General features: G+C 39.9%; 1 protein-coding gene across 15 annotated transcripts in view; it reads left to right on the forward strand.

Moving 5' to 3' along the window:
* The window catches only part of PATJ (PATJ crumbs cell polarity complex component), a 390,464-nt gene that overhangs the window by 339,085 nt on the left and 36,123 nt on the right, over positions 1–15,256 (forward strand). For all 15 annotated transcript variants that reach the window (XM_060410212.1, XM_060410237.1, XM_060410189.1 and 12 more), the window contains 6 exons: positions 2,078–2,271; positions 5,807–5,954; positions 7,083–7,169; positions 10,513–10,627; positions 11,372–11,409; positions 14,726–14,848. In XM_060410212.1, the coding sequence (XP_060266195.1) occupies positions 2,078–2,271; positions 5,807–5,954; positions 7,083–7,169; positions 10,513–10,627; positions 11,372–11,409; positions 14,726–14,848 (705 nt within the window). The remainder of the gene's footprint in view (positions 1–2,077; positions 2,272–5,806; positions 5,955–7,082; positions 7,170–10,512; positions 10,628–11,371; positions 11,410–14,725; positions 14,849–15,256) is intronic.

Raw genomic sequence — 15,256 nt, forward strand, 5'->3', positions numbered from 1 at the left:
TGTTAAGGCCTTTCAAAGGGTATTTTAGAAGCTTAGAGAATTCACCTTCAATCCATGGAGGTAACTATTTTTCAGTTGAGTAGCAGAAGTGGTCTTGTGTGCCATCTATTGGAATACAGGAAAATAATCAGCTCAGACCACATTTTCTGGAGACATTGTTTTCCCCTTTGTCTGTGGGTTTACCTCGTAAACAAAGGAAGTGCGATCATGGCCCTCAAGTAACAGCGAATGCTGTCACTGAGCACCAGCCCTGACTGTAGTTACTTCAGCTCCTTGTAAAATATGTTTCTATTTTCTGTCAACCACGTGCCAAGTCCTGTGCCAAACGTACTACAGGGTTTATTTCATTCAATCCTCACAGCAAAGTATATAGATACTATAATGATTGTTGTTATTATCTCCTCTAATTCATGGAAGGCAGACTTGAGTTATCTCTTTAAGGTTTCATATAGTAAGTTGAAATCAGCACTCAAAGCAAATTCCATCTATACCTAAAACCTACGCTTAACTATTATTATTCTGGGTGTTGTTAATCTAAGTGATTCACAAACCCACCAAGATATATCAGAAAAGAAAAAGCAGCTTGAAAATTAGGCCTTTAAATATCTTCTTGACTCAGAGCATCAACTTTAAATAATCACTCAAAAGTCACTTTCTCCAGGAAGGGCTCATTCCTCTTTTCTCCCATCTATGTACTCGCTCTTTAAGCACAAGTAGTGAGTCTTTGGAATGTTAGGAGTGGAAAAGCCTTAGCCCAGCCCCTCATTGTATAGAGGAAGGAATGGCTGTCCAGAGATAGATGGGACATGCCCAAGCCACACAGACTGAGACCAACATCTTGAGAGAAACTAGCCCATGGCCTGGGCCTATCCTTTCCTTGGTTAGGCTCTTTTCCTAACTATGACCTTGAAGAGGGGACCTATGACTCCCTTCTTCTGAGTCTGGGTTACTGTGTCCATCAATTTGGCCCATGTGTCAAATTGACTTAGCAATATCCATACTAGACTTTCTCTGTGGCTGGGGAAAGTCTAAGAGTGAGATGAGGCAGCATGGTATAGAGACTATGACTGGAAAGATAGTCTGGTTTCATATTATGGCCCCTCCATGTCCTAGCTGTGTAACTTTGCTCAAGTCACTTAACCTCTGCATGCCTCAGTTTCCTCATCTGTAAAATGGTAATAGTATCAGAGAGTTCGTGTAAATGCTTATAAAGGGCTAATTTAATTTCAGTCTCTGGATCAGGAAGATCTTCTGGGAACAGAAATGGCAACCCACTGCAGTATTCTTGCCTGGAAAATCCCATGGACAGAAGAGCCTGGTGTTCTGTTCAGCCCCATGAACAGAACAGTCCATGGGGCTGCTAAAGAGTTGGACACAACTTAGCAACTAAACAACAACAACACAACCATTTGTTAAGTGAAAAATAAGTTGGCTATGCTTTCCATTGAACAGACAAGGGAAACGGAGCTTCACAGAGGTTACATAACTTGCCCAGATTCACATGACCGACTGGAAGCAAGGCCTCAGTTCCACTCAGTGCTGTTTCCAGTATATTTGCTGTCTAATGCATGGCCCTGTCTATACTCACTTAGATCCAGATTCAAATCAGTGGACTTCAGAAAGTGTTTGACCATGTCAGAAATACCAGCCCCTCATTTCCTCCTGGCCTGTTCTGAAGTAGTCATGATGTTAGCAATTAAGAGTGAGGATGTCAAATTCAATTAGCAAACTGAGTCCAAAAAATGCTGATCAAACACTAATATTTATTTCCCCTTTGACCTCAGTTGAATGAGCCAAGTAGTCCCTGCTGTCTCGTGTTGAGTCCATAGTAAAGTTCACAGCTACCTAAAATTGCATTCCCATGTGACTAACCTACCCTCTGTAGTTACTTGGGCAGGGGGGTGGAAGGGCCACGTCCATTGTACTTGAAGCAGCTATGACTGCTAGTGGGCACTCCCTGTGTGCTTTGGGACTGGCTGGAAATTTCTGGAGGCTTTTCACCGATTGGGTCAAGGAGCTGCTGAAGGCAGAGAGGTCTCTGCCATTGCATCCCCGTCTCAGATGCCTGTTGTTCTAGGTTAATGGGACTGACCTGCGGAGCGCCAGCCATGAGGAAGCCATCACAGCTCTGAGGCAGACCCCCCAGAAGGTGCGACTGGTGGTGTACAGAGATGAAGCGCACTACCGGGATGAGGAGAACTTGGAGATCTTCCCCGTGGATCTACAGAAGAAGGCTGGTCGAGGACTGGGTTTGAGCATCGTTGGAAAACGGTAAGGAAGTGGTGTCAGAGTCAGGATTGATCAGCCTTGTTCCTTCAGAGTTCTAGGGACTAAAGCCGATAAAGACTGAAAGAGAAAGCCATGTATAAACTAATGATGTGATTTCTAAAATTAACATTTTTATGACTATTTGAATGAGATAGGTCATGTTACTAAGAAAGACCTTAGCCAAAAAACATGTCATATAAAGATAAAGTGAAGTGAACTGAAGTGAAATCACTCAATTGTGTTCGACTTTTTGCAACCTCATGGACTGCAGCCTACCAGGCTCCTCCATCCATGGGATTCTCCGCAAGAGTACTGGAGCATGTTGCCATTTCCTTCTCCACAGGATCTTCCCGACCCAGGGATTGAACCCAGGTCTCCCGCATTGCAGGCAGACACTTTACCCTCTGAGCTAACCCAAATCAACCCAGACTGTTCCGACGTTTTTCCTCTTAAAGAGTAAAAACAGAGTCAACAAGATTCTTTTTACTTGGAGTCACTTAGATCTAAGGCTGGCAGGGGTTGATTAAAGCAACCATACCTAAGAAACAGCTGGTATCAAGAAAGAGATTTACATATACAGTGTTGGGTTAGGAAAATTGCTCTACCATGGAGTGCCATGTTAGTTTCATACTCTGTTAAACCAGTTGAGGAGTTACTGAAACTAGCAGAGTTGACATGGTCAAGAGACATTGATTCTTCATGACAATAGTCTTCTATTAAGAAAGATATCCTGCAAATAATAGCTTGCACCAAAAATATAGGTAGATCCTGGTGACCAGGCTACTCTTTTGAAATCTGTGCTCCTTACCCATGTGATAGGAATTGCAGTAATTATTTCAGAACAGTATTAGTAGACTAGAGAAATCAGTAAGACCTTGAAACTGTAGTTCCAGCTTCCACAGTTTACTGACTTTAGATATCTAGAGTGTATGTATCCCAGCAGGGCTGCAGGATTTTCATGTGATGCCCCAATATAGCCTTAAATGGTATCAACCATATTCTTAGGAAGAATCGGAGTTGGTTTTATATATTGTGTCATGTACCCCCACTGACCTCTGTTGACTAGCCTAGTGCTTTATTCCAAATGGTCTGGTCTATTATTAGGATATTAGCTACCATTTTTGAGCATTGGTTTTGTGCCATGTACTGTGTACTCACGATCTTATGTTTTCTTTCTGCACCATAAAACCATCACTTTGGAAATGTATTACAAAACAAAAGAGCTGAGACTCATATTTATAAGCATGCTCAGGACACCTGTGGGTGCAGAATAACTGGCAGAGCCCATGTTGAAGCTTGCTCTCTTGTTGTAGTCACACATGTGCCTGGAGAGAGTCCTTTCAGAGTAATGGTTTTTTATTTATTGTCTCATAGTGGATTGATGAAATAATCTTCATACAACATAAGCCACTTTAGATTGAGTTTGTAAGGAACATTTACATTCTTAGCACAAAAGGTTTTATTGTAGATCAGATATATAAGCTCTCAAAATTCTTTGCCTAGCAATTCCACAACTAGGAATTTACCCTTAATACAGGCTTGTAGATATGTTATTCACTGCACATTGCTTACAGTAGCTAGAGAAGTAAATAACCTATTTTCTATCAACAGTTTACTAATAAATGAATGCAGGTCAGGAAGCAATAGTTAGAAATGGACATGGAACAACAGACTGGTTCCAAATAGGAAAAGGAGTCCGTCAAGGCTGTATATTGTCACCCTGCTTATTTAACTTATATGCAGAGTACATCATGAGAAATGCTGGGCTGGAAGAAGCACAAGCTGGAATCAAGATTGCCAGGAGAAATATCAATAAGCTCAGATATGCAGATGACATCACCCTTATGGCAGAAAGTGAAGAGGAACTAAAAAGCCTCTTGATGAAAGTGAAAGAGGAGAGGGGAAAAGTTGGCTTAAAGCTCAACATTCAGAAAATGAAGATCATGGCATCTGGTCCCATCACTTCATGGGAAATAGATGGGAAACAGTGGAAACAGTGTCAGACTTTATTTTGGGGGGCTCCAAAATCACTGCAGATGGTGATTGCAGCCATGAAATTAAAAGACGCTTACTCCTTGGAGGAAAAGTTATGACCAACCTAGATAGCATATTCAAAAGCAGAGACGTTACATTGCCAACAAAGGTCCATCTAGTCAAGGCTATGGTTTTCCAGTGGTCATGTATGGATGTGAGAGTTGGACTGTGAAGAAAGCTGAGCACCGAAGAATTGATGCTTTTGAACTGTGGTGTTGGAGAAGACTCTTGAGAGTCCCTTGGACTGCAAGGAGATCGAACCAGTCCATTCTGAAGGAGATCAGCCCTGGGATTTCTTTGGAAGGAGTGATGCTGAAGCTGAAACTCCAGTACTCTGGCCACCTCATGCGAAGAGTTGACTCATTGGAAAAGACTCTGATGGTGGGAGGGATTGGGGTCAGGAGGAGAAGGGGGTGACAGAGGATGAGATGGCTGGATGGCATCACGGACTCGATGGACATGAGTCTGGGTGAACTCCAGGAGTTGGTGATGGACAGGGAGGCCTGGCGTGCTGCGATTCATGGGGTGGCAAAGAGTCGGACACGACTGAGCGACTGAACTAAACTGAACTGAACTGAATGAATAGTAATAGTTCCTCAAAACACTGGGTAAGCTCCAAGTGGTAATAAAGACCAATTGCCAAAGTGTGTTAAGTGAAAGAAAGTTAAAAGAAACAGAGCTGGAGGGAAACAAAAAGACTATATGTTCTTTTATATCCATTTACACACACATGTACTGTACACACGTGCATTGCTTATGTATCTACAGAACATTGGTCTTCCCAGATGGCTCAGTGGTAAGAATCCATCTTCCAATGCCGGAGACATGGGTTCAATCCCTGTGTTCAGGAAGATCCCCTGGAGTAGAAAATGACAGCCCCTTCTAGTATTCTTACCTGGGAAATGCCATGGACAGAGGAGCCTGGTGGGCTGTAGTCCATGGGGTCACAGAGAGTTGAACACAGCTGAGTGACTGAGCACGCACATGCACACAGAATGCCTCATGGAGATAATAAAGAAATGCGAAACACTGGTTATTTCTGAGAAGGGAATTTGGGGACAGGGAACAGAGACGAGAGGGGAAATTTTCAAGGTCACCCCTTTATAACCTCTTGAATTTTGAGACATACACTTATTTATTCATTAAATAAATATAATTAAAACCTTAAAGTAATAAAGGCAGGAAAGGAGAGGAAGAGTGAGAAAGAGACTAGAAACAGATGAGATGATAATAATTGAGCTAATTGCTAAAGAAATAATGTGTCTAACAGTACTTAGCTGTTTTTTAAAGTGAATTTCCATTTCATTTCACTAAAGTTATCCTCTTGCAGAAATTATGCCCTTGGGCCAGTGAAAGTGAGTAATGCAATAGGCAACATAAATATATATAAGCTATTTAAAGGGTGAGCACTGTGAGGCTTATCATTTGGGAAGAATATCTGTAATCTCAGGTTTAGCATAGAAATATTGGGTTGTGCCATTATTCTGCTTTATGGTATTCACAGAAATGGAAGTGGAGTGTTTATTTCTGACATCGTGAAAGGTGGAGCCGCAGACCTTGATGGGAGATTAATTCAGGGAGATCAAATCTTATCTGTGAATGGGGAGGACATGAGAAGTGCTTCTCAGGAGACGGTGGCTACTATCCTCAAGGTGAGTCCGTAGCTGATTTCTGCCTGGCTGGTATAACTCAAGTCCAGTGGGAGTGGTTCTAATTTAGCTTTTTTATAAAAGTGTTGAATTTTATAAAATGCATTGATGCTAGTTTTTTACTAGAGACCTAATCTCTGATTATTTTGACCAATTAGGAATAGCTCCTAAAGAAAGCTATCGTTTTGACTAACAGGATTGAAGGGAACCTTGTTTGGGGATTTAAGCTAGTTTTTCATACTTTTGAGAACTCCAAGTACCTGCAGTTGTCCTCTAAAACCATTTGATAGGATAGGTTCTCCTGGAGTCACAAAATGTATCCTTTTTCCTCTTGGGCTATATTATCATGAATTCATCAAATTCAGCTTTTATTGCTTGAAAGAATATTAAAGATGCTGAAGACCAAATCCTCCGTCTCACAATGAAGTCCTGACAAAGTAGAGTGGCATGCCCAGATACCAGCACTATGCTTGAGGAGTTTTTCTGTCTCTCAAGCTGTTTCTCACTGAGGCTGTAGAGTAACTGGGGCTCAAGGTTCCCTTCCAACTGACTGTTTCTGCCGCATGGACCCTACCTGCCTTGGAAGAAACTGGTGAATAAAAATCCTTGTAAATGGCCATTCAGCTCTCACCAGGTGTATCTTATTCTGTTTCACAAATAATAGTTGTTGTAGGAGCTTTTACAAAATAAATGAATTCTGTTTCTTTTAAAATCCTGATTTTCTAAAATAGTTAACTATCAGTCATTACTCAAGAGAGGACTTCTATCAGATTACCCGTCGTTATCTCTGTGTTTGATTTTTTCCCTTCCTCTTTTTCACCGCTTTTTCTTCATCATTTCACTGTTCACAAATGCTTTCATCAGAAGGAAAAAGAAAGAGAAAGGAGGTGAATTGAAATATAATCTTTTTAACATGTTTGAAGAAGTCAGGAAATCGTGAGATGAGTAGCGTTGAGTTGATCAATTTTTGTGACCTTACGTGATTTTTTTTGATAACTGAATTTCCTTTCTACCTGTGGCCTTCATCAGCCATTTATAATCTTGGCTGCAGAGATTAGTGGAGGCACTACCATAATAATTTAGGACACAGGTGCTACTGTTTCTCACCTGTTCTTTTCTTGTCTTCCCCAGTGCGCGCAGGGACTTGTGCAGCTAGAGATTGGAAGACTCCGAGCTGGTTCCTGGACCTCCTCGAGGAAGACATCACAGAACAGTCAGGTTGTTGATGATTTCCTGTTAGACTCACTCACTCACCTGTCCCAATTGGGAGAAATTTTCCCATTTCATAAATGATCGTTTGGAAATAATATGTAATATATAGCATATCCATGACACTAAGTTTGGTGTACTTTAATGTGTTTGAAATAAAAAATGAAAGGTGGGATGGAAACTCATTAAGCCCTATATTTTTCTCTCCTTTATTGCCTGCAAATATTTTCTTAGAACCACTTTTCTCTCCCACTATTCTATATTGCCTAGGCATTGCATGTACACAGCTGTGTTTATTTAAAAAAAGAACAACATCTGGTGGCAATTTGACCCTCATTAGCACAACATTGTTCTATTCATTCAATTAAATATTGCTATAAAGTTAACTTGTGAATAGCCACTCACACATGCTGAGGGCAGTTAATGGTATATTCCTGGGAGAGCAAAGTATGGGGGTTTCTCCTGTAGAAGGGAGGCCTTAGTGGGTGATATTTTGTGGGTTAGCAAACATCTCGTGTTTATTTGCAATGCTGATGTAAATGCCACTTTTTTTTCTAACAAAGTATATTTCACTGTATTTTTTTTTCACTGTGATGTCTGACAAAATCAAGATGGTAGACTATATGTTAAGTCTTATTTCATATATAATTAAACTATAGAAATGTACATGTGACCCCCTAATCCCCTTTGTGGGTATTAGATGGGCCTTTGTTTTGAGGTTAAAAGCATGATGACTTTTGGTCTCCTTTCTAATTTCCTTAGACTTAAAACCTCTCCAAGGCCTTTGTTTGGAAGGCATTCTGATTTTATGGTTAGCCCACAGGTGCTTCTGGAATCCTATTAGCTGCCCCTTTTGCCTCATTTATGTTAGGAAATGAGTGAAGAAAAATACCATTGTTCAGATAGAATCACAGGTTATTTGGCTTGACTTAGATAATTTTTAGGGCAAGCAAACCGAGTAAACATTATTAAGTTTTTGGGGCTTTTTGTTGTTGTATTTGCATTTCTGGCTTATGTAATGGGCAGCAAATATCATGTATATGAAAAGAGTGGTGCGGTAGGATTCTAGACATCAATAAATGGTGAAAATTCTGATCAAACTTGTATCAAAAGTGGGAACTTGAGATTCAAAATAGTTGTCTTGGGGGCGTGGGCTCAATCACTCTGTTGTGTCCAACTCTTTGCAACCCCATGGACTGTAGCCCACCAGGTGCCTCTGTCCATGGGATTCTCCAGGCAAGAATACTGGAGTGGGTTGCAATTTCCTCCTCCAGGGGATCTTCTCAACCCAAGAGCTGAACAATGTCTCCTTCATCTCCTGCATTGCAGGCAAATTCTTTACTAGTTGAGCCATTGGGGAAGCTACTAGTTGTCTTGGCTTCTTCCTTAATGGAAGATTCAACTTAAGTGATTTAATCAAAGCCCCGTTGTACATAGGGGTTACAATGTAGAATAGACAACACTGGAGATGAAATTTTTCTTCCTATAGAGTACATGAAGGTGACACAGAAGAAAAGGAGTTTGATAAACTGAAGAGAACGAGAAGGCCTCCCACACAGAATGTAGCATAGGCAGAAGTGCAAAGGGGTACAAGGAGCTCTGGTGTTTTAAAAAGAGTTTGAACTGACAGGTGGGGTGGTGGGTAGAACTGGACTTCTGTCCTTGAAGATTGTATATATGCATCCAGGAGATTAATAAAGTTCATACTCAGGTGAAATACAAACATAACAAATTTAGAGACTCTACCATTAAATGTCAAAAGCCCACCATTACCATTTATCTGGTAGGTAAATGTGAGCTGTCATATTTTGGAAACCTGGGATGAAGTACCAAATACTTTTCTCTAACCTCTTTACACAGAATTTTCATTTAAGAGGATAGAAGTTTAATTCAATGTTAAGAAAAACAGCAAATATATTCTATCCTTACTTTATCCTTAAAAGTAAGACCCACATGAAATGCGTCTGTACTGATACGTAGCTAATGGGAAGGAGCCAGTAGCAGGCTTTGAAAAGGAAGTGTCCTGCATCTTCATGAGCTGAAGACCAGCACATGACCCAGATGGAGAAAAAGAGGAACCTATTCCCAAACATTTCCCCTAACAAAGAAAATATAGTAAAGTATTAATTTTGGAATCTAGGTGGTATGTCTACTGTATCATTCAACTTTTCTATAAATTTTAAATGTTTCATATTTAAGGAACGTTAAAATATTAAGCAACTTGCATCATACTAAGGAAATGGATCAAATTATAATTTGTCAGGTGATAATTGTAGTCTTAGATTTACTTTAAAATGTTGAGGCAATTAAGGCATAACCTTGAGAATTTGATAGAAAAAAAGTTCTTTATTCATTATTCATGTCATTGTTGTGTCCATTGAGAAGATCTTCACTGTGCATATGATTTTCATTAAATAGCCCCAGCCAAACATGACTATAGATTATCTAAATTTATTTAAATAAACATTAGCTTTATTTAAAAGGACAGTAATGAAGGTGGCACTAGAAGTAAAGAATCTGCCTGCCAGTGCTGGAGACATAAGAGACTTGGGTTCAATTCCTAAATCAGGAAGATCCCCTGGAGGAGGAAATGGCAACCCACTCCAGTATTCTTGCCTGGAGAATCCATGGACAGCGGAGCCTGATGGGCTATGGTCCACAGGGTCACAAAGAGTCAGACACGACTGAAGTGACTTAGCACAATGAAGGTATAGCAGATTGAGCTGAGTTATTACCAACTCTGGGAAAATCTTTGAGAAAAAAAATTTAATATTCCTAAAATAACATATTCCCTTGATATTTGCTGCTTTTTGTTACAGTTGGGCATTCTATATAATCAAGTTCCTGTTAATCTAGACTTTCAGTTCAGTTGCTCAGTCATGTCCGACTCTTATGACTTCATGGACTGCAGCATGCCAGGCTTCCCTGTCCATCACCAATTCCCAGAGCTTGTTTTAGCAAAATAGCTCATGTATTTGAGTAATAAGAAAATAAATGTTAACTGTACCCCCCCACTGACACTTAGTGTCATTAACTGATCATACGTAAACACTGTGTAACACACTAGGAAAATGTTTCTGATTTCATGTGGGGCACAAAAAGCTGAAATTACTGCATGCTTTCTACCTTGATGAATGAAACCACATATAAAAGCACATATAATGGAGAAAGTAGTGGAGCAAATGTTAAATGGGGTTATTCAGGGTGATGAGAGAGGGAGTGTGAGTTTTCTTTTTGTTTTCATTTTTGGCCTCCACAGAATTTGCTATTACATGGCTATGGTTACTTGAGCAAGTAAAACAGTAATAATAAGTATGGATTTCTAAAACTGACCACTGAGTTTCCTTTTCAGGGGAGTCAGCATAGCACACAAAGCAGCTTCCATCCTGCCCTGGCGCCTGTCATCACCAGCCTGCAAAACCTGGTTGGCACAAAACGAGCTTCAGATCCTTCCCCCCGAAATTCAGGTATTGCTTCAGACACACCATCAGCAAAACCATCCTGTTACCCAATTTTTTATAAAAATTAAAAAAAAAAATTACTGGAGTATAGTTGATTTACAATGTTGTGTTAGTTTCAGGTGTATAGCAAAAATGTTTTTAAACCTTTGACCACGGCCACATGAGCCCCAAACTTTCTGAAAGCCCTGTGCTAAAGGAAGGAAAGCCATAGAGATCTGTGTTTGAAATGTGCCTTAACTTTACACATTGAAAGGAGAAAAGCAGAGATCTAAGGTACTTCATAAAGTAAAACCATTTCCAAAGAGAAAATTTAAAGATTATGGGTCACTCAAGGAAAGTCAGAGTGCATATCGCATCGTGGGTGGGGCAGGAAAGGGGGTTTTTAAGTCTTTCCTTGGGTAAAGTTATCTTTGATTAAGGCAGAAAAATGTGCTGTGAGACACAAATGGCTCACCCTCCAAGCCATTTACTCGCCATATTCCAGGCAACCGCTGCTACAGTCCATCAGCTTTTGTCAGACCAAGTGATTGCGGCCACATCTATCTCAAGCAGAAGGACTTGTTAAAAAGAGAGGACTTAGCCCCTGATAGATGGTCGCCAGTTAGAATTGTGAGAAAGGGTATAATGCCTTCTTGCCTCACTATTCTCTCCTTAAAGACCTAGAAAATGATGCTATTTTCATGGGACAATATTATATCCTAGATATGTTATCTCTTACTTTTAAAAAGTTAATTTGTTGCTTCTTTATAGACACAGATGTGGGACCAAGGACCGTTGAGATAATCAGGGTAAGTCAATGATTTTTTTGTTTGTTTGTTTTTCTGATTTGTTTTGGATTTGCATAATATGTACATCTTCCCCTCAATACAATGTATTGGATTGTTAGTGTGCTCTTTTAAGTTACTGAAGTAAATATATGGTCTGTGTAACACAGACATACTTAGAAAAAGAAAGCAAAGCACATTCATGACCACTGTGAATTTTTTGGTGCATCCCATCCACTTCATTTTGTATACCATGTTTAAGTTTTATAAAAACAAACAAAAAAATGGTATCAATTAGACGTACTGTTGTAGCTTGCCTTTTTTACTTTACAGCATGGACTCTTAGTCATGCAAGTCAGTATTTTTTGACAGCATATGGCATGATTTTTGTCAGTTAACATAGTATTCCATCATATAAGTGTGCTGTAATTTTTCTTAGCCAATGTCCTCTTATTAAACAAGTAGCATATTTCTCAACTTTTGCCATCTTTTATAGCAAAAGATGTCTTTGTATTTTCTTTTTGGCTCATATCATGGGTGTTTTCTTTAGGCTCATTTCTTAGAAATGAAATTGTTGGGTCAAAATCCACACTTGTTTTTTAAAGGCTTTTATACATAATGCTAAATTACTCTCCAGAGAAGACTGTGTAGGATGCATTTCAGTTGATAAAGTCATCAAATCCTAATTTTCAGACTCCTGTGTGATATGTAGAGTGTTAGAAAGCACTTTTATTTTGCTCATGATTATTATTAAATTTGGGATTCAAGAAGTAATGAAAAAAATTATGACTTTGTTGTATTCATAGTTCAGCTGTAGTAAAGTGATATCCAGCTTAACTGGGTTCTCTGGACTCAATTAGAGTTAAGTTTAAAGACACTTTACCATTTATTAGCTCTATGACCTTTGGCGAGTTACTTAAGCTCAATTTGCTCATCTGTAGATTGGGCTTATAACACCTCTCAAGGTAAATCTTGTTGTTTGGATTAATAAGGTCATGCACACAGTGTACTTAGCAGAGTACCTAGTTCATCATGAATGTCCAGGAAGTGGAATCCTTTATCATTGGCTACAACTTTGACTAAATCTGCCTGATTATTCCAAGTATCTTCCCAGCAGAGTGGCAACTCAAATGTTCCTTGGATGGGGAAGTAAAAATGTACCAATATGTGCATAATTATGGATAAATTAAAGAAACATCATAATGAATTTGAACATAACCAAATTATTCCATAAATTTCTCATTCCAAGATTTATAGCATATCATTTTCTGTTTTCTTAGTCATTTCAGCTGCTTGTTTTTTTACAGGCTTTTATAAAAAGGCCAGTTCCTACCCACCCTGTTTTTCTACATATAGTCAGAGCAGAAACTTTACAATGTAACGCATCTTGCCATTTGCATGTGGGGCTTTATTATTGATGCATTCAGATGCATATAGAAGCTGGGCACAAACTTTGGAAAACAGGGTGTTGAAGTTTTTTCTTGTATGGCTTTTTGATCCTTCTTTTCTTTTTCCTTTTCCCAACTTTACCGAGGTAAAATTGAAGCACACTGACCTATGTGTATTTTTAAGTGATCAGGTAAAACTACAGAAGCCTTGCAACCCTGTAGGTCCTTTTTCCCAAACCACTCCCCTAACATGTATGTCCTTGTTATCATATGTTCACAGCTGCATAATTTGAGAGCCCTGCCAGACAATAGTATCATCTTGGCTTTAAACTGTCCTACATATTTGAAAGAACTTAAGAAAATTCGTCACATTTCCCTGGTTCTTTGCATGTCAAGTAACTTGGGGTTTTTCCGACCCTGCTGAATGTTATGCTATATAGACCCTGAAGAATGTTGTTCATGTTTTAGCAGGTATCCACCCAGTTAGGCTCATATTGCAAGTTATAGTATCTTTGGTGAGTGGTGGTTCAAATCTCAGTTCAGTTCCTGAGTGTGGGGCTGTCCCTCATGAGTGTGGCTTAGAGTTGAGCTTCAGAATTCCGTGGGTTCCCAGGACCCCTCTCTCTGACTCTTTCTACTCTAGTTTTCTTCCTTCATTCTCCGGCTATCGAGTCTCCTTTTCCTGTTTCCCCCGACCAGAAAGATGAGTTAACTTCAAAGTTTTAACAATTTTCACCAACTTCATGGGGGCTTCCCAAGTGACACTAGAGGTAAAGAACCCACCTACCAGTGCAGGAGATACAAGAGATGTGGGTTCGATCCCTGGATCAGGAAGATCCCCTGGAGGAGGAAGTGGCAGCCCACTCCAGTATTCTTGTCTGGAAAACTCCATGGACAGATGAGCCTGGCAGGCTGCAGTCTATGGGCCTGCAGAGAGTTGGACACGACTGAGTAACTGAATACAACAATAGCCAATTTTATAGCCCCTTGACTTCAGGTCAAAGCTGTACGGAAAACAACTAGAAAATACACCCTCTGCTATTGTTTCTCCAAATTTTAGCTCTCCACCACAATTTGAGTTTCTTTACTTTTCAGAAGCCTCAGGTAGTTGTTCTCTAAGTTTTGGCAAAAGGTCTTCATTTTAATCAGTAGGAGCAAGATGCTTTAGGGTATGTATGCCACCACATTGAAACTGGAACTTACCATTTGTTCTTTTAGTGATTTTTAAAATATTAACCCTGTGATATACATGTAAGAGAAACCTGGACAAAGGCCAGGGTCTCTTCAGCAGGGTCAGAGTGAGCTAAACGGTCTCACCTAATAATCTTAGGGAACATTTTCAGCCACGTTACTTCTCTCTCCGAACTGTAGTCACTACAGCGGGTGTCCTTGAAGATCCTTTGTTCTAACTCGGTCCTGCAGCTGCTTCAGAGCCAAGTGTGTTTGTTCACACCCAGAAGAGCATGATATGTGCGGTAATTTAATCATAAACACCATATGAGGATATACTTGCCAAGTCTGCATCAAAATTGGCCACTAAACAGCAATAGCATAGCGTTTGCTTTTTTCTTTCTTTAAATTTTTTACTCCTACTGTTGCATTTTATTGAGCTTTTTCTGTGGTCCAGGACTGCACTATATCACCTCATTTAATCTTCAGATCAACACTGAGGTAAATGGTTTTCTTCCCACTTTATGAAGAGATGGAAGCTCTAAGAGGTTAAGGAACTTCCTAGGACACCGTGCCCCCATCCCTTTGTCCCAGCTAATAAGTACTTCAGTTAATAAAGAGCTGAAACACTGGTCTTTCTGACTTCAAAAGCACTGAAGTTAATTCCTATGCTCACCTAACCTCCTGTGTCACAGAGGAATTTTGTTCAGCAACTCTCTGGGGACCATCAGGTTGTGACTCTTTGTTAAACATATAAGCATTGTTTTTCTTCTTTTTTTTAGGAGCCCAGTGATGCCCTTGGAATCAGCATTGCTGGAGGAAAAGGAAGTCCCTTAGGAGATATCCCAATATTTATTGCCATGATTCAGGCCAGCGGTGTGGCTGCACGGACACAGAAGCTTAAAGTAAACAGAGCGGGTGGAGAAGTGCTCACATCATGTGATGGGGTGGGGTGGGAAAGGATGCCAGGGGCAGTGGGTTAAACTAGAATTCCAGCAGCCTTCAGAGACCCACACTGTGGGCAAAATGCATTGGAGACAGTTTGTACCTGAAATTCATTATGTCCCTAAGCATATAAAAATATTATTATTTATATCAAAGCTTCTCAGTGAAAGATGAAATTGCAGCTCATTTGCAGAGCTTCCCATATCATTTTTAGTACCACGTTCCACCTGAAATTGATTTTCACCTGAGAAAGATTTGACCTTAGAGTCTTCCTTCCACCGAAAGCATCAACATTCTTATGATTTTTCCCCCCATCACGCCTTAATTTTAATTTAGGTAGAAAAAAATAAAGCAGAAAATATTTGGCT

Source organism: Ovis aries, chromosome 1 (assembly GCF_016772045.2).
Source record: "Ovis aries strain OAR_USU_Benz2616 breed Rambouillet chromosome 1, ARS-UI_Ramb_v3.0, whole genome shotgun sequence".
Classification (NCBI taxonomy): Eukaryota; Metazoa; Chordata; class Mammalia; order Artiodactyla; family Bovidae; genus Ovis; species Ovis aries.